General features: G+C 38.4%; 1 protein-coding gene across 1 annotated transcript; it reads left to right on the forward strand.

The window, feature by feature from the left end:
• On the forward strand, positions 1-26,969 carry snrkb (SNF related kinase b). The gene is made up of 5 exons (XM_028449452.1): positions 1-204; positions 3,486-3,835; positions 3,950-4,344; positions 20,217-20,358; positions 24,524-26,969. The coding sequence occupies exons 2-5, from the start codon at positions 3,600-3,602 to the stop codon at positions 25,545-25,547; spliced, it is 1,797 nt and encodes a 598-aa protein (XP_028305253.1). The 5' UTR covers positions 1-204; positions 3,486-3,599; the 3' UTR covers positions 25,548-26,969.

Consider the following 26,969-nt stretch of genomic DNA (forward strand, 5'->3'; position numbering starts at 1 on the left):
AGAAGGATGTCGGGCGCGCGCACTCCGCGTTGTGTAGCCTCTATCCTGCAGCGGTCTCGCGCAGCTCAACACTCGGTGCGTTGAACGCGACGCAGCGTGTCCCGCAAACATGGAGCGATACGGCCGGAGAGGAGCCGGGGGAAGCGACGCTTCCAGCGCCTGAGCCGAAGCCACGAAGCCGGAATAATGTCCGTAACAACGACGGTGAGTACGCGGTGTCCGTCCGGGTCCGTTTGTAGCGTTCCTAGCGTTCCTGTAGCCTGTGTTGTTAGAGGGTGTTTCAGCTCCATTAGTATCTGTCTATGTTGAGCTCCAGCCAGGAAACACTTCATGGTCCAAACTCAGGACTGCAGTTCAGACCCAGTGAAGACCAGCTGGCCTCGATTTACAGCAGCAAAGCTAAAGCTGGGATTGTGTTATTGGTAGTTTTTAATGTTACTCCTGCAGCTAATAAGTCAGTCCGTGGATAAACAAACGCACACAGGCCTGTGTCTGTTCAATGACTGGGACTTTAAACATGCTGTGAAAAAGGAGGATGATGATGGTGGTGATGATGATGATGATGATGATGATGTGAGCTGTTGACAAAAGAATATTTGCTTTTAAATGTCTCAATAAGTTGTTTGCAACTCATCCCTAAACACAAAGCAGCCACAAGAGAAAACATGAGTGTAAAGACTAAATGAAATGACTACAAAAACTGTTTTGTCATTGTTCACTATATTCACTATAATAAGGTGATAAAATGTTAGAGGATTCCTATTCTGGCACTTTAGCTCATTTGAAACAAAATAATTCAAAATGGATAATTAGAAAATAAAAACGAGAGACAATGACATATTATGGGTTTTGTTTTTTTTTTTACACTATTAACATACAGTGTTGACCTTTTTATTAAACCAAGGGACAGAGAATATTTTCCAAAACCTTAAAAAAAAAAAAGAAAAAAAAAAGGAAAATGTGCAATAACTAAAGTTACAGAAAGGCTAAAAAAAAAAAAAAAAAAAAAAAAAATGAATACAAGTATTTCAATTCATTTTGAAGTTTTGTTCAAAACAGAAATACAGAAAAACCAAATGAGCAGCATTTTTTTCTGTTTTAAAATGAAATCTTGTTCTGTTTGTGAGATATTTGGATATTTATGAGAAACTATGAGGAGGGCTTAATGTATTAATCTCACCAAAGAGTTAGTGGTCCCACTGACAGTCTTATACTCCTGGGTGAAAAAGGAGAAATAAGTCACATTACTGATGAACTGGTGAATTGAAACGTTATTTATACATTAATGAATCAAAACAAAAAATGGATGTTACGTGAAACATGCACATGATATGTGATTGAAAGAAAACAGAGGTGGTGTAATGAATCTACTGGTGCTCCTCATTTCTTGTGATCAGCTTCTGTTTCTTGATGGCTGCTGTTAGTGGCTAGCGGTATTAAACATGCTAAATACATTTTTACTAGGGGTGTCCTGATTGGATATTGGTCCGATATTAGCCTGAAAACGAATATTGGATTCAAATTTCCGGATTCTCCGATATTTTTTTATTATTTTTTTTATTTTTTCCCAATTAATTTTTTATTTATTTTATTCAGTTGTAGAATATTGTAGATATTATGTTAACATGTATGTAACCAATTGGTTACATACAATAATAAATGGGTCAGTGTTTCTCATACCTACTGTTGCTGACTATTGTTTTCTGTTTGAGTAACATCACTTGATCAAGCCTTTTCAAACATTTCACACTACAAAATAAGTATTTTTTTTTATTAAAGAAAATCATTTTTACTGTCCTCAAAAAAGCTGTGTTATTGTTTTGCAAAAGTGTCAAATCGCTATTGTTCTTCACAAACAAAACTACTTTTTACGAGCTGAAAACATCCACAGACTGCATGAAAACAGGAGCAGACCAGAAAGCTGTTTGAAATAAATCCTAAAACAGTCCTATTGTGTGTGTGTGTGTGTGTGGAGATCTGGTCCAGGACCTGTGGAGGAAAACAATGTGCAGTAGACTTCAGCTCTCGCTCTAATTTCCCCGTAAATATCCAAATAGCCTATCTCACAAACAGAACAATATTTTATTTTTTAAAGAAATGAAAAAAAAGAACTGAAAAACGCTGCTTTTCTGGTTTTTGATGTTTCTGTATTTCTGTTTTGGTTTTAAGTTAGTAAAACAAAATAACCACACTGTTTATTTGTTATTTTTGATTTGGTTTGGAATGGAGAAAACCAAAAAACAAAGGGTACACAGATTGATGGGAGATGGGGATTTTTTAATTTTTGAAACTGATCCAAAATCAGTATATTGATCCGGATCCCCTTTCAAAATGTAAGGTCTATCATTGGTTTAAACTTTTGTCAAAATGTGTTAAATGCTTTTGATGTAATCCTGCTAAAAGACTAAATAAATAAACACCACTAAAGTATTGCCTCCTGGTGGCGTAGGTAACATACAATGGCGACAAAGGAAAAGCACATTAGTTAGCAGAATGACTTCAAATGGACTGGAACTAATTAAGCTGAGTGGATGTACTTTATTAACACTGTAAATAAACATGATACAAAGGACAGTGATGGAGAGTGAGAAAAGATGGACAGTTGGGTTGATGATGTTGAAGATGATGATGATACAGACAGTGAAAGATGCTGAACTTGTTGCCCTGGGGATGCTTTGGTGATGACATCATCAGCTCTAATGCCACCTCTGACCCTCTTAACCAAAATAATGACACGCAAACACACTCTCCCTTGCACGCGCGTGCTGACATACATTATGGTTTCCTGTTACCGTATTGATCCCGAGTGCCTTTTGTGCTTGATGGTGTTATTTGAGAAGGAGGCGAATGCAATCCCCTACAGCACAGATCATCACATAGACCTCACCCTCTGCAACTGCTGTTGTTCTCTGATAACTCTCGATTGTAATCAGGTCTTCCAGACTTCATCTGAACAGGTTCGCTAATTCCAGCAAGTTCATTTTGTCTTTTTTTTTCGAAACATATGTTACGGTTTTGTTTATTCAGACAAGGTTTTTCAGGAAATTTTATCTCCTGACTTCATTTTTTGACTCCCAGTCTTCCTCATCCCATTCGATGTTAAAGCTCCGCCTTCTGATCGCGATGGCCTCCGTTTGTGTTCTTCTGTCTTAATTATTGTTGCGTTGTCCCAGTCCATGACGGGGGATGAGGGAACATTCTTTCTCTCTCACACCTGCTGGGACTGTTTTCTCCAGAGGCCATCGGGCGACAGGGGGGCGTGGTCAGTCTGGGAGAACTCTCAGACTGGCAGTTGACAGTTGAAACATGTCAAGACTTAACATTTCCTGAAAAACCTTGTCTGAATAAAGAAAACCTTAACATATAGAACAGGTTTGCATCTTCATTAATCCAAAATGATTACAACTCATTTGTGCACCAGACCTTATCCATTTTGGACCAACACAACATTCTTTCATTGTTTTCTCCTTTCTTTGCCCTACCAGGTGACTCTCCAACAGTGAAGAACTTCCTTCATCTTCCCCCCCCCACCTCTGCTTTCTGGAAACTTCCCATACACAACTTTTGTTTCCATCGATTTCTATTTTTCCTCCTCAAAGATGGACTGTGTTGGAGATATAACATCAGCCCAGTGTGGACACCTGGAGCCCAGAAGCAGCCCCAGTCGCTCTGACCTCAGTGGACTGTACCAACTGGGGAGAACACTGGGCAGGGGCCACTATGCGGTGGTTAAACTGGCCCGTCATGTGGACACAGGGCAGTTGGTGGCTGTCAAGATAATTGACAAGACGAAACTTGACGTGATGGCATCAAGTCATTTATTACAAGAAGTTAGGTAAGGTTTAATAAAAAAAATTAGATGATTTTGACGTGGAAATTTGTAGTTTTAAAGTTTACTTCCTTTACTTGGAATAATAACAAATGCACGATATTTTGTAATCATTTTTAGGTGCATGAGACGCGTGCAGCATCCTAACGTGGTTCGCCTCCATGAGGTCATCGACACGCCCACCACTCTCTACTTGGTCATGGAGCTGGCCGACGGGGGCGACCTCTACGATTACATCCTGAGGCACGACGGAGGCGTGGCTGAGGGAACTGCCAAGCGTCATTTCACTCAGATCGCACGGGCCGTAGCGTACTGCCACCAGCTCCACGTGGTGCACCGGGACCTGAAACCTGAGAACGTGGTGTTTTTCCCGCAGCAGGGAGCAGTAAAGCTCACAGACTTCGGCTTTAGCAACTTGTTCCAGCCCGGGACCATGTTGGCCACCAGCTGTGGGTCGCTGGCATATTCAGCTCCAGAGATTCTGCTGGGAGAGGAGTACGATGCTCCAGCTGTGGGTAAGAGGCAGAGATTTATTTCTCATCTGAAGTTACTTTTAGTTGGGCTCAGTGCTGCTTTAGGATTCATAAAGTCACACACACACTGTTTTTCATTTCCTTTGAACAAATGGACAGAAATACTTTTGATAGACTTTTTTTAGGCTAACACTTATGATATTAGAGCAGGGGCAATAATCAACAATAAACCGATTAATCAGTGCGGTTGATTATAGCTATCACGGTCAATAGCCCGTCTGATTAATCAATGAATTACCTCTGCCAAGGAGGTAATATTTTGAACATGGAAATATTTCATAAAATTTTGGAGGGGATCCGGATCAATATAGTGATTCTGGATCAGTTTGAAAAATCAAAAAAGGGGTAGACAGTTGCGCACATGTACCCAGCGATGACTACGCTCAAACGATATATTGTGTAGACTTAATTTTTTGTGTACAGTATATATTAGTGATGCACCAAAAATTTGGCCACTGAAAATGGCCCAAAAGTGCATTTTCAGTTTTCAGCCAAAACACTTTTTTCCCCAAAACAATGTGGCCAAATTAGGATGTTGCGATGACGCGACAACACCACTGTCACTGTGCGGTGTCAGGATACTATTCAGATCCTCTGGACTTCATTGTTACTGTACTTGATCCGCATTGGAAAGATCATTACTTGAATGTGTGAATCCTCAGTATATCAATGTTCATATTTTATATATTACTAACAAGCCAATACATTGGATATTTGCTTTTTAAAACCTCTAATATCCGTATCGGCATTGACCCCAAAAATCCCACATCGGTCAGGCTCTAGATGAGGGCAACTGTTTTTTCTTTAGGACATTGATGTCACTCTCAAACCAGCACTGGAAGCTAATGCATTGTTGTGAATGTCAATCACAATCAATTTCCTTTTTGAACGGGTTGTGTAGTCATTTCTGTCCCCTTGACCTCTGGCTTCTCCACACAGTGTGTACCTGTGTCTATGAATATGGATGTGAGCTGGGATGTCTAGTAAGGATTAGTGTGTATCTGGGTCAGTTGAAGCGTCCCATCACAGGCCAAGTGGGCACGTTCTGCAGTGAAACCAATCGCTGCAGCTCTCTCTCTCTCTCTCTCTTTTTTTGCTCTCACACTGCATAGCAAGCATTACTGTTACTGTTACGTGTGTGTATGTGTAACAAAGCTGGGGGGATGCAGAGTGATACAATTTGGTTGATATAAAAGAAGAGGTCAGTCTGAGATCTATGTGATGGTTGATCACAGTGAGGGGGATTGATTGTGTGATTCATGGACAGAAGGAGAGCTAAGAGATAGCGGCCTACTTTTCCCTGGGGCAGTGTGTGCGTTTCAATGAGACGTGTGGTCTTTTCTGCTAAGCTGGATTTTGGCTGCTTTCTTTTTTCTTTTTTTTTATTCCTGTGCTTACAAATATATCTGCTCTGAATACAAATTCATCCCAACTGCAGTCAGCCTTGGCTTTTGTAGAGGTGCTTCCATTTATGTAAGAAGAAGTAAGAGTGCTTGCCAAGTGCGGTTAAGTTGTCCTGTGTGTGCAGGAAACCTTGATGGGTAACAATGCAATTGGAATGTGAGCTTTAAAAGACAAATGCAGCATTTCAAACGACTGTAGCACTGCGCACCTACAAGAGGGGTCAACAGGGGCACCAGACTGTTTTGTTTTTATGCTAAGAAAACGTTTTCCAAACACACCATCTGTAATGTCCCTTCATACTACACCTTACCATCAATCCAACCTTTTTTTTGCACATAACTCAAAGAGTACAAGAAATGCTATTTTAATTTAAAAAACTCACAGGTTAATTACAAACATCGTCTATGACCATGTTCTGTGTAATGTGCTAGGTTTAGCTCTTTAAGGTGCAGGTATACATTAGAAGTCACCATGTGTTCATTTGCATATTTCTGACAGGTATGACCGTTTACCATAGAATCACCAATTGCCATGACTCCAACTATCCATGGATGAATCCAAGTTGTGTCTAGTCATGACTCGTCAGGTTCAGACATGGTGAAGACATGAGAGTAGGCTTATTTATCTCCGTCACTTACTTTAGCTTCATCCTTGCTTAAAGATTAACTAAACCCTGAAACCACTTTTTTTGCTGAAAACAAATGTATTTGGGTATGAAGTAGTGTTGTTGTTTGGTTCTTGTCCAACTCTTCACATTTCTCAAAGTATTTCCCTTTGTTGTATTTTGTTGTAAAAGTGTAAAGGCTCAAACATACTCAGGTAGACTTGGAGCGGAACGTCACAATAGTGATTTCCTGTCAAATTTCCTTAAAATCCTACATTTCCCAGAATCGTTTTCCGACAATCCTACAGTTCCGACAATCCTTTGCGCGCTGTTTACATTTTCAGTCATGGCGTCCTACACTGACGACAAGGAAGAGGAGCTGTTCTTGTTGCTTGCTTTACAAAAGAGACAAATTAAGAGGCGGTGGAATGTACGTCCATTAAATGCTTCAAGAGACGAGGAAGGGGAGTACGCCATGTTAGTGAAGGACATGCAAAGTATGGACGAGGGTGCAAGAAAATAGTCTCCGAGGTGGGTAATGGAAAATATTTCACTAATATGTTGGCCTGATTTAGATTTTATGATGTGCTGTGGGCAGGTTAGGTACAGTTTTGTCATCACCTCAGTGGGATCAAGGTTAACCCTCAGATAATGTTCATTGTTTGTCTGTTTGTCTCCCTCATATCCTGCTGAATGAAAATGATTCATCACAACAAATTGGTTATGAATAACCTATTATTTGTCCCCTCGCGCTTAGTTAGAAACATGTGGGGAAGAATCATCAATTATTTCCTTTATGGCAATTGTATAAAGTAAGGGTCAACCCGACCATGACAAAAGTGAATCAGCTCCAATAGATCAGAACATGTTGAAATATGACAATCTGAGGCACATGAGAAGAAACTTTTAAGTAATTCTTGACTATATTTTATTTCCGTTGATTTATTCAATTCAATATTGCTTTATTTATCAAATGTTGGGGAAATTGAAAATAAACTAATTCATTTCTAATAGTTTCTATATTTCTGTTTGCTGAATTTGTTAGTTTGTTTATTGTCAATTGTTAATGTCGTCTTACTCAAGGATTTACTATGCAGCCTGAATAATGTATGTGGCTCTGGACATCAGTGGACAGTCATTGCTCGTGACTTTTGGCGACTTTGGGATTATCCTAACTTTTTAGATTTGTTATTAATATCCCCCGCCACAAAGAGGAAAGGGGGATATAGGTTTGAGCTCCGTCCATCCGTTTAAGATAGTAAGATGGTAATTTGATATTCTGATGTGATAACATTTCTTATGTATACATCTAAATTCTTAGATTTAGAACATTTCGGAAAAGGTTGTGAGTTATAATGACAACCAATCTGACGGGGGATGTTGATGACTTTCTTTTTGTTTATCTAGTTATAACTATGTATACATATCTATCAATACCCAACTTTTTTTTTTTCATCCATCACTTGCTAACAATTCTATGTAATCTCATTTATCAGGTGCCTTGGATAGGAAACATATTCGGATATGTTTCCCATCCATTCGTAAATCACAATGAGTAATTAAATGTGAAACATATTTGTGTAGGATAAATCATGCTCTGACAATCAAAGTTAGCTTTTTGGCGACTAACAAAAAACAAACTAATAGCGTGTTTTTACGTTACGTCAGCAACCCGGACGTCAATCAATCACAGGCTCATCATGAAGTAGTTTTTGTGCATTTTTGACGTGCAGTTCAATCCCTGTCCATCTAATGTTTACTAGGGCTGAACGATTTTGGAAAATGATCTAATTGTAATTTTTTATCTCATTATTGCGATTTAATATGCGATTATTTTTTCAAGGGTCTCTTGTCATGTATTTTTCAATGAACACAAGCAATAAATCAATCTGTTTCATAATAAACAATTTCAGATTTATTTAAACTTTAAATAAATATAAAATATAAATTTTAAAGCACCGATTACAACAATAAAGCAAAACAAATCATTGGCTTTACCTCTTCAACATATCTTACTAACTTCACGTTACATGAAACATGTAAACATGTGAGACTGCACTTCTTAAACACGCTGTGAACTTAACGGAGTTAGAAAATCTCATTTTATGAAATCGCGATAATATTGCAAATGCAATTAATTGTTCAGCCCTAATGTTTACTTTGTGTATCACTAAATGGCCGTACATACAGGTAACACACAAATTACAAACATTGTTGGATTTTCCGTACTGGGAACATTACACTCTGTCTCCCAGCATTTCACGAAGCAGTCAAGCCATGAAAGGAGTGTATACATAGGGGGAATGCCAGCTGCATTCACCCCATCTTCACTTCAAATACAGGTCGGTGTTACATTTAACGCGGGTCGATAGATGCCGAGCAGTGTTTTGCGTGACACCAGTCAAATTTGAGCTTTGCCGATAATTGGCCCAGCGCACTCACACGCAGTGGAGTGATGTACGCCCGAGTATGGTTGAGCCTTAAGAGTGACTGCCTTCTATTGGTTTAAACCTGTATATTACAATTCAATTTTACTATTGGCTGAGATTGAAGCCGATGACGTTTTGGGTGCAGCTTACATCACAAACCACCACTGTTGGTGGTCCTCCTATAAAAACTAGTACCTGTGGACTGCAATTTGTGGCGAGTAGGTTGGATCGATTGTGAATAGTGAGTATAGAGTAGGGAGTTAGTATAGATTGTTTTTCAGAGATTTTATTATGTAGACTGGGCATGTCCTAACTGCTTCAGGAGCTCCGCCCATAATGAAGTTTGTTTTGTTTTTAACTGCCAGCCTAGAAACGAATCAGCCAAAACCTCAGGGTTTAGTTCCTCTTTAAAACAAAAGCAGCAATTTGGATAATTTGTGCTTATATAAATCATCAGTCTGGTTTTGAGCATTGGTGTTGTTTGACCCAGTATGTTTATAGATGGCAGTGGTAGGGTGGTGTGACATTAGATCAACATAACAAAAGTATAATACATATTGACTTTATATGAAGGATAAGAGATACCAGTAGGGTTTACTAGTATACATTCATAGCAATAAAAAGTGATGATGAAGCATCTCTGTTCACATGGATTCAAAAGGCAACACTTCCCTTTTTGTTAAAAAAAGATCTTCCTGTTTCTAAATATGTCCACACATGGGTCGTCCATCTCAGTCCATTTATGATAAACACCTTTTTACGGGAGATTCCTGCGCCGCCTCAGCTAAAGTGCACTTTTGTGTTTTCACGTAATCGTAGATATCTTAATAATCTATTACTTTAATGACATGTACACACACACACACACACACACACACACACACACACACACACACACACACACACACACACACACACACACAGGGATGCGCACACAAATCTTTAAATGCATACACGTGTATTTGGGTTTGCGTGTGTGTGTCTATTAGGGGGTGTTTATGTGCTATAATCTTGAGCTTGCACAGAGAAAGCGATGCTTAGTGATCTCGACTTAATATGGTGACTCATAAACACACACACACACACACACACACACAAACAAACAAGCAAAACTCAGATCCCTGTGTCCTTTAGATTGATCTGTCTCTCATAAACAGGTTTTGTTTTATCTCACTGTGGTTTCTCTGGTATCCATGGGGTTCTGTTGAAGGTGACTCTACGTGTGTGTTTCTGTGCGTTTGATGATAGTCATGTGATGTAAAGAAAGGACGGGAATGTTCACCGGGCCTTCTGCCTTTGACAAAGATAAACACTGTCTGCATTGCAGTTATATAATATCTGCCCATTGCTGCATTCATGATCCGTGTGTGTGTGTGTGTACACTTTCTAAGGACTCTTATCACACTTATGATGCCAGTCAGTTCCAAGAGCTGATAGATGAGGATATTTATTTTTCACCCATTGTCTGCACTGTTCAAACAACTAATTCTCTCCACACCCATCTGTGCTGTCCTCAGAATGAGGCGTTGTCAGACAGGAACAGCCGTAGATGTCTGCAGGAGGAGAAATTGTGATATAATCACATGTCAATTTAATGATGCCAAGCTTAGCATGTGAACCAAACGTTGTCACTCAAATTTTGATGAGGCAATGCTGGAAATTACCCAACAATGGTTTCCATGAAGTGTGTTCAATCTTGCAGCATCTGTAATTGTGCAATGTATTACTGTGTTAAGGAGAAATTGATGCTTGTCAACTTAAAAAGTAACGAAAGCTCAAAACCCTTTTTTTTCCTGCTGAATATGTTTCAGGAGCCCCGCCCATTATCAAGGCTGTTTTTTTAATTTCCTCAGCCAAAACCAGGGGTTTAGTTATTTTAAGTTATTATCAACATACTTCAGTTCCCCTCATATTATGTCCCAAAACAGAAATTAGACGACTCCGTAGGTCCTGAAGATAATGTTGCGATACGATTTGGTTTGTACGGTGGCTGGGAAGTGTCAGGTGAATGCATTTACAGAAACAAACACAAATGCAAACAGGTCACAACACGAACGCAAACCGGCCACAACGGACGTGTTTCCGACAGTCCGGTATTACAGTCGGACGGGTATTATGATATGATAGCCTGATATGAAAAATATAAGAGTATCCTAATCAACTTTCGCTTACTTTCATACGCGTTTCAAAGTCTTCTTCTTCTTCTTCTCTGTTCTGGTGGGTTAAAAACATCCGTCGGAAACACTTCCGTTGTGGCCATTTTGCATTTGTGTTGTGACCTTTTTGCATTTGTGTTCATTTCTTTAAATGCATTCACCTGACACTTCCCGGCCACCGGGTTTCCGCAACGGAAGTGTTTCCGACGGACCGATGTTACAGACGGACACGTTTCTGGCGGATGTTTTTAACCCACCCGAACAGATAAGTTTTCACATCAGGCTATCATATCATAATACCCGTCCGACTGTAATACCGGTCCGTCGGAAACACTTCCGTTGTGGCCGGTTTGCATTCGTGTCGTGACCTGTTTGCATTTGTGTTCGTTTCTGTAAATGCATTCACCTGACACTTCCCAGCCACCGTAGGTTTGCTACTACTACAGGGTTCCTGTAAAAGTCTCAAATGGCTTTAAATAAATTAATCTAAAAATAAGGCCTTAATTGTCATTAAAATATCTTAAATCATTGTTTCAAAAGTCTTAAATTTGAACACCCATGTAAAATTTTATGATTGTATGATGATAATTGTAATTAGTCTCACTTTTCAAAATGAATAGTAAGATAGAATAACTTTATTGATCCCGCAGTGTCATTACAGCTCAGATAAAGAGCAAGAAAACAAAAAAGAAAACACAAGGCAACTCACAGAATACCCAAAACATTAGTTTTTTAAAAAATATATATAATTTACAGAAACATTGCACAATCGCAACAGCTGAACAAACTACAAAACAGTGACGTGGTTGCAGATGCGTGTCATTCTTGTAGCAACTTTAAACAAAAATGTAAATTTAACAAAAATTGCCTGTCCAACAAAGATATTTGTTGATAGTTTTGTTTTGTGTTGTTTCATAGATTTCTGGCTATTTTTATGGTCATCTTGTGTGTTTTGAGTCATTTTGATTATTTTAGTGTATTTTACTGTCATTTTGTGTATTTTTGTGTTTACACTTTGGGGGGCTACCAGTTGCACATCTGCACTAGACACTGGAAAAAATGGACCCTAACCCTATGTAATTGATGTGCCTTTCTTTTTCCTCAATTTTGTTTATTGTGAAGTTGGTCTTAAATTTAATTTAAAAAGTCTTAAAAAGTGTTGAATTTCATTTGACTGAAGCTGTAGGAACCCTGTAATAGAGAACAAAAAAACTGGAGGAAGGCCACAGCTGACCCTGATAATTGGGTCAGAAGAGCAACAGGAATTATAAGTTTAACAGGAATGTGTTGTTGTTTTCCTACTTTGGAGCCAAATTAAGGAAAAGGAGCGCTGCATTTCCCTTTTAAACTGTATTCACAACAACTCATCCATTCTTGCATTGTACACTTGTGCTTCCTACTTTGGCTGGACCTGAAAGTTGAGCATCCTGGGCCATAGTTCAGTGTTGCTTGTTAATCAAAATGTTAAATCTGTATCTGACAAGACTAAAAAAAAACTCTGTCTACACAGCTTGGGGTGACACACAAGTGGACTAGAGGGTCACTGTGGGCACAGTTTGTTTAAGACAAGAGGAGAGAAAAAGAGTGAGTGGTGTAACCTTGTGTCAGAGAAAAACCCTGTATATATTTTCAGTGAATAGTGATAATTATCGATCACTGCTATTTATATGTAGTTTTAGTGTAATAATTAGGGGAAATGAATGCACAGCACTGTTGTACTTTATTTGTTTAATAGTACCTTTTTCAGTTGATGGTTTTTGCTTAAATTGATGCTCTTTCCCCATTTTTTATTTTGTAAATCAGCCCCCATTAGTAACTCATCCACTGCAGGTAATGATGCTTGTTTCAGCTTTCTCAAATTACATCCCAGTCAGTTGAAAATCGCTTGTTTGTCATGAATAAATGAGGTCATTAGCCAGTGTGGTGTCACTGGGCTGAGTTATGGTTGAGAAGTGTGCCTTTGCAACAAATTTCCTAAAACAAAAGAAGGATTCAAATGAAAGGATGCAGTAAATTACTGCTCATCTTCATTGATAGATTTGTTTATGTTCCACTTTTAAATTCCCAATTCAATACACTGTTGCAGTCTGGGATTGAAATAAGTTAAATATTCCACACAGATGAACAAAAAGTGGGAAACACCTATGTTATTTGCTACAAAAAATTCCATGTTTATGTTTTCATAACGGCTATGAAAACACAGTGCTGCTAAGCCACCATTTCAAAGCCTGATCAGCACAAATACAGCTGAATACTGAAAATTATATAGTGAACAAATATTAAAATTCATCTCTCTTGGCAACAAATTCCAACAGACACTTTATTTTTAGGTCGCATTGCATAACACTCAGAACAAATGAGTTTTTCAAGTGGATTAAGTTCTTATCTGTCAAGAAGTGAAGCATTGCCTCAAACAGTAAATCTACAGTACAGCATATTATCTACTCAATATAGTTCTCTGCATTAATTAATTCTGACCAGTTTTGTCTATTCAGATTTTTAATTTTCTTAAACTGTTTTATGTCCTAGTGTGTAGATTATTTTTAGTTATTCTCTTGTATTTTGTACTTTGTCTTTGACAGTTAAAAGTTTGGTAAATCTTTGTATTTTTTTTAGTATGTCGTGTTTTTAATCCCCCAAAAAATTGTCAACAGCAAGACTGTGCAACTATTAATGTTGAATAACCACATATACTGTATACATATGCCTGATCAATAACTCATTCGCTGCCAGCCCTTATCAGGGCAGCCACCCCATATTGCCAGGCGTTTTAGATAATTTTCACTGATATTTTAAGACCCACAGAATATTTTGTACTATGACAATCTGGAATCTGAAAGGTTAGACTTTCTAATTTCATCAGAAAATATTATTTTGTTTCTAGCTTGTTTTGTTCTTCCATAATCAGCAGTTGAATAGAGGCAAGTTTCACACAAATTGCTACTTTATGACAAAAGCTGAGAAAAACGTCTTTTTCTGAAAAAATCTTTTAGTGACTGAAGCTAATTTTTTTCTGCTTTAGTGACACCTCAGCATTAGTTTCCTACTGTAAAACTACAAAAGCAACACTGAGAACACTGAGATGGCAACATTATTATTGTTTTGTTATCTAGGTGAGAATTGAATGGTTTTCTTACTGTATTTTGGCCTTTCTCCAAATCTCTCCCCGTCAGTCTCCACACACTTCTAACTTCTTCCTCATCCTGGACATGCCGAGTCTCACCGCTTGCACCGTTTTTTGATTGTTTTTCCTCACCATCACGACAATCTCAATAGACATATATACACATCGAGTGTGAGCTGCTGGGAGCTTCAGCATCAACTCTCGTAGCGCCATTTTCTGTCTCGTAAACTCCTTTCCTCTCCCTCTGAGCTCTGCCCATTGCGAGTGATCTCTCATCCAAAGGTGCACTGCTGCCCCCTACATGTCACCAATTGGTCACTACATCATGGTACAAGCTTGATATTCACAGGAGAGCTTCCTCACACTGTCTCCTATCAACCCCAGAAAAACAATTAACATCTTTAGACGTGTTTATCAGCTAATGAGTTAAGAAGATGGAAATCAATTTTTTGCTGTTAAAACAAATATACATGATTCCGTTAGCACATACTAATGGATTATTAAGAGAAAGTGCAATGTCAGATTGTAGTCTCAACACAGTCATTAAAATGACGCCTAAAGGAAAACGCATTCATCTGTGTGCACAGCGAACACTCACTGAGATCATCTGCTCCCCAGTGGTTTATTACATAAGAATCAGAAGATCATCTAACGAGGCATGATAAGACCATAAGGAGATGGACTTCATTGGTGAATGCTTAATGTCAGATAAATGACTTGAATCTACTATTTATTTATTTATTTTTTTAAGAAATAGGTACACTCTGGTGTAATGCTCCAATTTTCTCATTATTTAAAAGTGCATTTATGGGCGTTTTTTTTCAGCGTCCTTTCATATCTCCCTTGGCTGTTAAGCTTTGTTGGAGGTAGAACTGATTCTTATCAACCCACATTAGGTTCAGGTTAATTTCCTCTAACATTCAGTCTTTTGTGTGTATGTGTGTCAGTTTGTACTCTCAGCAGGACACTCGTTTACTGAGAATGTGTTCTATTCCCATGCAAGTGGTGGACAGTACAGTCACAGGACTCAGCAGCTTCTTCTCAATTGCATAATACATCTCTAGATGGAGTCGAGCGTGTCTGTGAACGTGCACATCAGGGTACATTATATTACGAAGAGTGAGGGCTGTTGTTTTGACCCTCATGAGGACGATGTGGGTCTGCAGAGGATCATGGAATAAAGAGGGAGTATCTGTACAGAACACAATAGTACGCCATATATTATGTAGTTATATCAATAATTAGATGTATATCTGATCCAATTTGATCCCATTTATAGAGTGCAACTGTAGTTTAGTGGCAAAAGCAGATATCTTATTGGGTTACAGATGTTTTACGATGCAGTGATAATGTACAAGAAAAATTTGATTGTAATAGCTGGGTTTCAACAACAAAATACAACACATTGAATTACTTTGTCCAAGATGTCTAGAGTTGGACAACAATCAATCAACAATACAACTTCATACACAAATACGTTTGGGTAGAGGTGTCCCAATCCGATATCGGATATCGGTCTGATATCATCCAGAAAACGAATATCGTATTTTATCGGATTGCGTCTACAATCTATGATATAAGCACTTCGATAAGTGTTTGTTGTTTTTGTTCCCACATATACTGACAGTAAAAAATAACTAAAGTGAACTTGACTTGTTGACTATTGTTCTCTGTTTGAGTAACATCACTTGATCAAGCCTTTTCTAACATTCCACACTACAAAATAAGTAATAAAAGTATGTATGATTCGTGCGGATATCACATCGGATCGATATTGGTATCGGTCAGTATGCAAGGCTGCAATATCGGTATCAAATCGGAAGTGAAAAAGTTGTATCGGGACATTCCTAGTTTTGGGCTCCAGTTTCTTTTTGAATAAACTTCAACAGGTATTACAAACCAAATCACATACATGTTGGTTGTAAAAATCAGCTTGTGTTTTGCTCTGATACAAGTACAAACATCAACTTGTGATTCAATGATGTGTTTCCCACATTTACCGTCTCAGTTTAGCGTAAACTGTTACTCTGATACATAATTTATCTGCACCCTGTGTGCCGTGAATTATTTCATTAATTATTCAGAAAAGTAATTGTTATGGTGGAAGTTAAGGTTTATGACCTATTGTTATTTTTCCTCCTCGTTACATATTAAAAGGAACCATCCATGTTTTCAGAGGTTTTTTTCCCACAAATGTTTACAAGGCAGCGGATATAATTGATGTAACAGATGTAGCCCAAGCAGTTGAGTGGACAGTATGATCCAAAAGCACATGCATGTCAGTTGTTCTTGGAGTTCTTGACACAACCTATTCACTTTCAGCTCCTCCTGTTAGAATGTTGTGTGATGTCCATGTCATAATTTATCATCAGAAGTTGTGTTTAAAACTAAAGCAACATACTGGACACCAGAGGTGAAAGTAATGGATTACAAGTTTACATTTCTACATCCAACTAGGGATGCACCGAATGTTCGGCCATAGAATATATTCGGCCGAATATTGCAAAAAAAGCAACATTCGGTTTAGTGAGTTAAAAGCAAGGCCGAATAGTAGCATGTGACGCAATGACACAATCAAACAACGTGCAGTGATTTTGAGTCGGGAAAAGTGTGTGCGCGTTGCTGCAGGGGCACAGCAGCAGCTCCTCCTTTCCACACACAAACACAGCCAGACTCTCTCCTTGCCGCTCTCCGTCGTCCGTCACTGCGTAAACCGTCCAATTCCACAACCGAGTCTGTTGTTAGCGCTGTGAGCCACGAATCCGTAAACATCCCCATCGTTTCTTCCTTACACTACACCAGGTCTCGCTGCATAGACTGGTGTAGCATTAGCACGGAGTGCTAACAGCTGTTGTGTGTAAACAATGGGTCTGTGGCTCCAAGCAGTGACTCCCAACACGATCGGCAGCAGAAAAAGTAGTGCAGTTTGGGAGTCAAGTAATGCAGTTTGCATTTACATATATAGCAATAAAGAACAATATATTCTATATTAAACCACAGTGTTTGTTTTAGCTGTTAGATAGTTGGAGAGGGAGGAGCTCACATTCTAGGAGGCGTGTTAGGTGACGTCATCTGCCAACGTGGGCAAAATCCAACTTGCCCGTTTAAAGCTGACTTTTTGCAAAATGTGGAATAAGGAAAAGGAATAAATGTGTCAAAAGAAAAGTTTCTTTCAAAATAAAAGACAATTTGAGAGACACAAATTATTTATTTTTTTATCAGCTGTACGCGACCCGTTCAGTACAGTTCCGCGACCCACTTTTGGGTCCTGACCCACCAGTTGAGAATCGCTGGACTAAATTATCATTTTTTGTTTTAAAATGATTAACGCACATTGTGAAACTCCAAAAAATTAAATGACCAGACAACAATCAAATGCATCAAATCATACCTGACCAATCAGAATAAACATAATGTACGACACCAAAACAGCATTAAATGCTGGTTATTTTCTAGGTTTTAGAGTTCATGATTTATTTTGAATTGATTTCATTTGTGATATTTTATATAAAAAGTAATTTTACATTTAGATTAACCTTTTTATTTTATACAGATGCTTTTGTGGAAAATAAATTAAATTCCAATTGTGCAATTTTTGGTCTCTTCCTTTTAAAGATTATACATGAGATGTTTACTGTATGCAAGGGAACTGTGGCAAGATTTATTACCCAAAGTAAACATGGGGGGTGAAAGTAACTTTGAGCTACTTTTTACTTGTACTTGAGTATTTTATGTATGACTTACTTGTACTTAGTACAATTTCAATCTAGTACTTCTACTTGAGTAGGATACCCGTATATACTTATAAACCTATATGTATAAACCTTTGCTGAACACAGTGCATAGTGTAGTGAAAACAGTACTCCCTGTGAAGTGAAAGCTTTAATTCTTCTAATCACATTAAAAGTTGTCTGCAGGGGAAGCATTTTCTGTCAAATTGAAGATAATTCTCTTTTTAAAACCGTGAGCTTCCACAATGTCTGCACATTGTGCAATGTTTTTTTTTTTCACAGTGTTTGGGATGGAGCATGAGAAAAAAGCAAGAATAGACATCATTCTGAATATAGTCCAACATCTCAACAAGCCCTGTGTTTGTTTGTTATAGCCTTCAGCCCTCAGCCCTCAGCTCTCTCCTCTGCTTGTGTGTGTGTGTGTGTGTGTTCTTGTGAACCAGCCCCTGTGTTCTCGGATCAGGCTGTTCTGGATCTGCATTGGCCTTTTCACACTGCGTGGAGGAGGTGGAGGGGGGATGTTAGTGGAAGCTCTCAGAAAAGGAAAGGGGAAGGAAAGGGAGGGGTGGGTAGCGTAGCACTCAGTCAGCATAGCTGTCATCTGCACCAGTATAGCTGTGTGTGGCAGCTTTTCAAGTCAAGGGGGTCAATTGCTCCAAGACACGCTGACACTTAAAAAAGCGGACATCCAGCTGCTACTGGCACTGTTTCCTCCAACAGTTTTAACTCTTCAACACGGTGGACGGTGTGTGGACGCTTGTTTGGTCAAAATGCCAAATTTTGAGCATCATTGTTGAAGTTTAGTTTTTTTTTTTTTGTTTTTTAAACAATATTTTTGTGTTGCAACTAGGTATGTTACGATGATGATTTGATTCACGATACTGGGTTCATGATACGATTCTCTCACGATTTATTTCACAAAATCAGACTGTAGACAAATGATGACTAAAAAATATTCTTCTGTTTTTCTTTGAAAAAAAAAATATTGTATTATTTTCTCTCATTTTTCATTGTCAAAAGAATCCCTTGATAAACTATGCAAAACAATGCAATTTAATTAAAAATAAATCCTGAATGAAATAAATATAGAAAAATGAAGAAGGAGCCTATTCATTTAAATTCTGGCTCTACAGTAAACTATGCAAAACTGCATAATAGTTCTTTTTAAAAGTGCAACTGAAAATGTATTTTGTGCCTTAACAATTGAACATTAAAACAAATCTCACATCAAAAAAATAATATAAATAAACAAACTGACTTTTATTCTCTCTCTCTTGTTTCTCCCTTTCCTCTCTGTGCTCCTCTTACCTTGGATTTCACATGTTCTTTCTTCCTCACTTCTTTCATTTTGTCTTGCAGAAGCCAAAATGCTTCCACACTTCTGATTTAAAACACGGTGGTGCCTCCTGAATTTCAAATTCTAAATAGATAGCACCCTTTGCTGTTAAAAAAAACTAAATAAAAAAAGTATCGATGTGAACCGTGACACCTTTGAATCGATTTTTACCTGCCTCACAATTCATCTTCACATCCATCGTTGCACCATAAAAAAAACAAGAGTATAATTGCTTATCATAAATGAATCTTCAGTGTATTAATGAATGCTACTTCACATGAGCATTTGCTAATTCCCTCTAGTGTTTTGTCAGTAGTTGAACTGAAATATGTGCAATCTGTGCAGCTTAACAGTGACAGGCTGTACATTTTATTTTATTTATAGGTTTACTGCTTTTGTTCAGACCAATTCATCTTTGTTGATTTTGGTTTCAACTGATGACACTAGAAAAATCACACCTCGATGCTAAAATGCAGTGAAACATCCTTAATCCTCATAATAACTGTGTTTTATGGGGTCGGTGTGTTTGTTTGTTTTTTATATTAAAATAAAGTTCAAATCTCCGTACCACATTTTGTACCACAATTTGTAATTGTGCAAAATATTAATTCTTGTTGTTCTTACTGTTTAAGTCTTATTGATTTCCTTCTAAATACTCTTATCTATCTTTCTGGTTATTTTCACTGTATCTTACACCACTAGAGTTGTCTCTTTATTTCATTCTACCTTGTGTTTAATGAATATTCTATTCTATTTATTGTTAAAGGAGCTTTGTGAAAGGACATTTTTACTTCAACATTTAAGTAGCCCCCATTGGAGAATGACTGAATTTGTTATTGTTGGTGATCAATCCTAAATCCTAAATCGCATGGCATGTTAAATATTTTATTTCCACTATTGTCTGCTTAAAGTTTTCAATGCGTGTCCTCATCTGAACAACCCACAATCCAAATATGACCAGAGAGCAGACGGATTGGAAGCTATTTTAAGACGGGGAAGCAAAGTTCTGTTTGAGGAATTTTTGTAATAGTCTTTGTGTGTGTGTGTGTGTGTGTGTGTGTGTGTTCCAGATATCTGGTCTCTGGGGGTCATCCTGTACATGCTCGTGTGTGGAGTCCCTCCCTTCCAAGAAACCAACGACAGTGAGACTCTGGTCATGATTCTGGACTGTCGCTACTCTGTCCCCAACCACGTGTCAGATGACTGCAGAGAGTGAGTACTAACATGGCCAGTTTCTCTACTTTATAAATGTTCTACATGTTTTTATAGTATAGATATTATCCACTGCTGCAGAGTAGATGTGATGGCTTTTAAGGAACTGCTGACAGTAAGATGATCTCATCACTGCCAGCATCCCAAATATGACATAGCCAAGTAATGCTTTTTGGTTTTGGCAATGCAGACATGTGTTCCACCTTAACCTGAGTTCCATTCCTAAGGCTCTGGAACAAAATACGTCTCACAAAATCTTCTCTATCTTCACACTTAACCTTTACTTCTCACACCACATACAGAAACGCACAATGTCCTTCACACAAATGCATAACCATCAGGGGAAAACACATTTCTTGGTCAATATCTCACTTTCCTACTGTTGACATAACAAAAAGGTAATAGGTACACAATGTGATATAAAGAGCAGAAAGAAGTCCTTTAAATTCAAACTGAAATGTTCACAGTTTTTTAAATAATAGTTCAAATGTAACTTTGATTTAGTCAAATTCATGTTGTGGCTACAGACGTGCTCTGACCATGCGTCTACTGACAATTTTTGTTGACCATCAATGTGTCAAATTAATGTCTCTCCATAATCCCAAATTCTTAATATTTGAAGAAAGTTTCCTCTTCTTTCTGTTAGACCAGAGTACCGGACTCAAAACGCCACTCACTTTCTTCTTCTTCTTCTTCTTCTTCTTCTTCTTCTTCTTCTTCTTCTTCTTCTTCTTCTTTTCTTCTTCTCTTCTTCTCTTCTTCTCTTCTCTTCTCTTCTTCTTCTTCTTCTATCTTCTTCTTCTTCTCTCTTCTTCTTCTTCTTCTTCTTCTCTCTCTTCTTCTTCTTCTCTTCTTCTCTTCTCTTCTTCTTCTTCTTCTTCTTCTTCTTCTTCTTCTTCTTCTTCTTCTTCTTCTTCTTCTTCTTCTTCTTCTTCTTCTTCTTCTTCTTCTTCTTCTTCTTCTTCTTCTTCTTCTTCTTCTTCTTCTTCTTCTTCTTCTTCTTCTTCTTCTTCTTCTTCACACTAGTTAAAATCGCCACTCCTCCGTTATTCGTGAACGGATCGGGCTGAGATTTGGTGGTTATAATCTATGGATGTGTACGCATCGACGCTCGGAGCCCAATGTTTGATTTTGGGCCTAAAGTGCCCCAAAAGAAAAAAAAAAAAGAAAGTCGATTTCTCATTTACTTGCGAGTCAAATATTATGACGGTTGGTGGTACTGAATCAAATATGAATAGGGCCCATTACGCCGTACGTTTCACGGGGGCGTGGGGGGGGGTGAATACTCTATGAATGAATATGATGAGACACTCAGAGCTCTTTTTTTTAAATGGGATAGGGGGCCAATATGTATTCCAATTTTATGAGAACATAGTCGTGTGATATATCATTTCAAAGGTAATTCAACATAGATTACAATTAAGTCTCGCACAATTTGATTAGGGGCCCGAGCGGCCCACCCCCCTTTTTTAGGCAATTTCCATTAAAGTGGTTTTCTTATTCATTAGTGAGTCAGATATTACGACAGTTGGTAGTACTAATCATTGACACATTCCAATACAGTATATGACTGGGGCCCATTACTCTATATGTGCCACGGGGGCGCCAGGGGGCCCTATTTTTCAAATTACTACTTTTCTGTTAATGCTCGGACTGTATTTTGACATGGATATTCTATGAGCAGATGTCAAGAGCCTCTTGGAGACCTTTTTAAAAAGGGGGCGTTGTTTATTTGTACTTCAACAACTGCTGAAATACAATTTTTATAGTGCAGCGTTAAAGCATTTGTTCCACGTTATGGCCGTAGCTACTAAATATAAAAAGTGAAATTGCCCTTGGAGCTTTTTAAGTGATTTTTAATGCAACGGAACACAAATATAGTCTATCTAAAAGCTTGTGCCCCACTGTAGTTCTTGATGACATTGACTGGATGTTAATGGTTTTTGTTGCAGAATGAGTTTGTGGCCAATCACATGTCTCCCTGATGGCACACGATGGATAACAATCTCTGTGTTCTCCAGCTTTATATAAGAAGTTTAGTCCTCGGGACAAAGTTTTCAAAGTTGAACTCATCAATCCAGAACACCTGATGCTATTTTTGCTGCCCCCAATTGCTATTTACAGTATTAACTAAGTCTAGGTCTTGTTGCCATGACAGCACTGTATTTGTTGCTGCTGCTCATCCTTGGGGAAAAAGAACATGCAGCGACATGGGTTATGCTTTAGTCAACAGAGTTTCTATGATCCCCAGTTACTTTGTTCTTCTTTAAAGGACCATAAACAGCACATCTTCAAACTCAAGTATATTTTGAAATGTTCATCATGCATGGACAATGTTGACAATTAAAGCATCCTACAGGGTTTAGAACTGTTTTCAATCATCATATGAAAGGATTTATCGGCATCTGTTCAGTTCTCTTCAAATCTCCAATCGTGTACCTGACTATAACCTTCAAAATTTAGTGGATTTAGTGAAAGTGTATCAAACATAATGGATGCTGACTTGAAGACAAACAGAAAATGCAGTTATTGATTAGGTTTGTTTAGTTGTGTCGGTTTGTGTTAGCTTCAGGAATGGACCAATGAAGCAATAAACATATACTTTTTAAATTTTACCTTTATTTTACCAGGGAAGGTCGGTTACACGGTTTGGGTCAATTACATTTTTCAATTATAATTAGGTTTCAATTGCCCATGTTCAATTACGATTATAGTGAGCAGCATTTTTCCAATTACGATTAAATTACAATTATCTTTTATCCTCAGAAAGTCAATTACAAACACATTCTCAATTACTAAAGTTCAATTACTATTAATCACAATTACTGAGCCTGAAATAAATAACCTAATAAAAGCTTACTTTCCTCTTGTGTTAGCTTTCTGTTAGCATCTCTTATGATAACGGGTCCTCACTAAAATACACTAAAAACAAATATTTATCATCTAACTTCTTTTGTATCGATCGATTACCTTGTTAGGCTTCGTAATCAATGAAAATATAGATTTTAATATTTTTGGTGTGGGCGTCTGAGCCTTTTTGTGTTGGCATACCCCTGGATTAAATTATTTTTTTAATGGTAAAATGTGGGAAAGCTTGATACGAAACATATTTTAATAATTGTTGACTACACATGTGTAGAACTATACATAGAACTGTAACATAGTTTTCCAGTTTTATATAGTTGACAATTACAAAGTCAATTATCTAAACTCAATTACATTTTAATTACGATTACGCCAGCAACATATTTTTTTAAATTACAATTATAATTACACCATAATTGTAATTAATTATCATAATGCGATGACAATTATAATTGACCCCAACCCTGGTCAGTTGAGGACCAGTTTTTGTCTAAAAGGCTGATAGATTTGTTGACTCACAATGTTTTTCACTTTTGAAATCCATTTAAAGATGGAGACATGTACCAGAAAGATCTACATGTCAGTGATAAGGAATTTAAAAGCTTTAGGTATTTTTTGCACTTCTGACCAAACACTGTTGGAGAACTGCAGAGTCTGCAGGTTAAGGAGGGGCCAACCCACCATTTGAAGTTACTGGGACAGAAGCAGCACCACAGCCAAGAACATCAAATATCATAAACCAGCCTTTGTCCAGCTCCTTGATCAGAATCCATTCAAATCATTTCCAGTTCATTTTTGTACAGCTAAGGCCGAACAGCAACAAACACCCAAACTAATGCCCTCTGACAGATTGGGAGCAACATCCGACTTCACGCTTGTTGTATGACTGTGCATCTGTAACGAGGTGGAAGTTCTGTTAAAAAAAACAAAGTGAGCTACAGAGAACCCACACGGTTTGGGTTAATGCAGTAAATCAGAACAATTGTGTGTTCCCCTCACCCTCTAATAGCGTAATACCATTATTATAATTATTATAATATCACAAACATCCACACACACACACAAACACTGTATTATTATACAGTAATGTATAAGTAAGATTTGTAAATACTCTCTATGGTAACCTGTCAGCATTCTTTGTTTTTTTCTTCTTCTTTCCTGTAATTGTCTCTCTCTGTGTTGTTTGTGGCTAAAATAAATAAAGATAAACCTGCTGAAAAAAAAACCAAAACATCACAATCTGTAACAGAAAAATGTTGTTTCCATTATATTCTCTTTAACACTGTGATTTCCTTTTCAGTCTAATCTCTCAGATGCTGCAGAAGGATCCATCTTGCCGGGCCTCGCTGGAGCAGATCGAGGCTCACAAGTGGCTCCATGGACTAGACAGTGCCCTCCTCACACCAGAGGCCCCGCCCCACTGGCTGTCTGGGGCCCTCTCTCCCTGCTCCACCCGCTCAGGGGCGCCCGAGTGCGGAGATCTGCTCGCTGCGAGGTCTTCACCTCAGCATTCTTTTCCTGGGCCCTGCCAGCCCACCCCCAGCATCACACCACGACCACCTCCCCTAGAAGAGCCTCCAGTCCTCAAGAACGTCCCAGCCCTCCAGCAGATCTGTGAGGAAGACGAGGAGGAGGAAGAGGAAGAAGAGGAGAGGGAGATCAGTGTGGTAGAAGTGGATGAATGCATGGTGTCTTTTACTGAGGCAAAGCCAAAGATGGGAACTGAGTTAATGATAGATCATCTCAGTCTTCAGGCAGACATGGAGGAGGAAGATGTGCAGATGGAGATAGAAACGGACAAAGAGGAACTTAGTGTGATTTCAGATCAGCCGGTCAGTCAAGCAGACAAGCCCGTCAGTCCAAGTCCTCCTGACATCACACCATCTTATCCGCCTGTTTTCGGGGTTCCGTGCTGTCGGGGACACATGGACTCTAGAGAGGAGGATGAGGATGAGGAGGTGGAACCAAACAACAACTCCAACAAACCTGCTCTCCCAAAGTCCAGCTCCAATAATCCATCTCCAGTGTCTACACTCACATCCAGAATCAGCCTCAACGGGAATGAGGAGCAGAAAGATGAGTCAGACAAGAGAACGGGGGGCTGTGAGAGAGACGAGCCTTCCACCGACAGGTCTCAGACCCACAATGCACTGGGAACGCAGGACGAGGCCACGCCCAAGGCGGAGCAGGGCAAACGGCACAGCTTAAAGCAGAGACTCTTTCAGTTCCCTCTGTGTGAGAAAGCTTTAGCCTTCAACATCCCCACGCAGAACAAGCCCAAGATTCTGCCCCTGGCCCAGTACAACTGCTGCCATGTGCTGTGAGACTCACACCAACTACGTTTATTAGGAAAGAAGAAGGTTCCTGTTCAGCATGTTGGGTTGGACTGATAGCTGTGGCTGACCACCCAAGCAAGATCAATGAAATAACTCTGAGAGTTTTTAGTAAATAAGCTAATATTTGTTTTGTCGATTGGTGCCTCAGGCGATAACATGGATTCCCGATGTGTCGTTTTTACTTTCGGTGATAAAGAAGTTCCTGCACGTGTGTCGTCAGATGAATGAGAATAAAAATACAACTAATAATTACTTTCCATTTTAATTAATGTTCCCAAATCGTTTCAGTAAAAGCCATTTTAGGCTATAAAACACAATTTAATGAAGTGCAGTGTTCAGTTTTTCTGTTACCAAGAGAACTCATTTGGTTTAAATGTTAAGAAAAACGTATTATTCTTTTTTTAAAACCTAAACTCTATGACTTCTGAGAATAGTTTTGAGGAATAAGCTAACCACACTTTTTTTAGCACTGATTTTTAAAAAACAGTATATAGTTGAGTTTAAGTTTAATACTTGAAACCACTCGTTGCACTGTTTGTTTAGCATTCACTGTTTCCTACAAACGATGGTTATTGAGTTTAACATGTTTGGGATTTGATTTCGGGGTCTGATTCAGGACCAATAAACATAGAAAATGCGCTGCTTACTTTGTTTATTATTAGACACGTGTGTTGGTTGGACTGTTCCAAAGCTGCAGATCAGCACGTGTTTGGCTTTTGCACAGCTTTATATGAGCTCTTATAGAGGAAGACTGTTATATGTTGTACGCCGGCGTGACGCTGTATATTATGTACTGAAATTATATAGAATTCCTTAAAGTCTTACGAATACAAACAGCTTGTTCTGTCATTATGTAGGAAACTTGTTTATAGATAGGATCATCAGCCATTTATTTGAAGCAGAACCTTTGTTGTACAGAGCGCAACATGTTTGATCATTAAATGTGTTTTTGGGGTTTTATGTGCGGATACAGTATATAGACAGTTTCTCACTTTAATATTTATGACGACAAAGAAATGAAATCTCTGCAGAGAGGTGCAACTTTGTGCATGATATTACTGCTATTTATCACCGTATACCTCTGTGTCTTGGACCTGACAGGACCTGGTTGTTATGTAACGGAGAACCTTGAGGTAACCCATTGATGAATTGCACACAGTATGAAGCACTGTAGCTAATTGCTTTCTGTGAGCAGTATTCAGACACTGAGGGGTACAGGGTGAACTATTATTGTGGAGCTGTTCAAGTTTTGGTTTTTTAAAAATACATAATGGATCTGCGTGCTCTGATTTTCCTCGTTTGCAGTCGAGACAGTTTGTTTAAGAAAAAAAAAAAGGAAAAGAAAAGTAAGAAATAAAGAAATGGCTGAAACTGTAAAATTAGCACCATCATCCTTCGTGGATTTAAGAA

Source organism: Gouania willdenowi, chromosome 6, assembly GCF_900634775.1.
Source record: "Gouania willdenowi chromosome 6, fGouWil2.1, whole genome shotgun sequence".
NCBI classification, from domain to species: Eukaryota; Metazoa; Chordata; class Actinopteri; order Blenniiformes; family Gobiesocidae; genus Gouania; species Gouania willdenowi.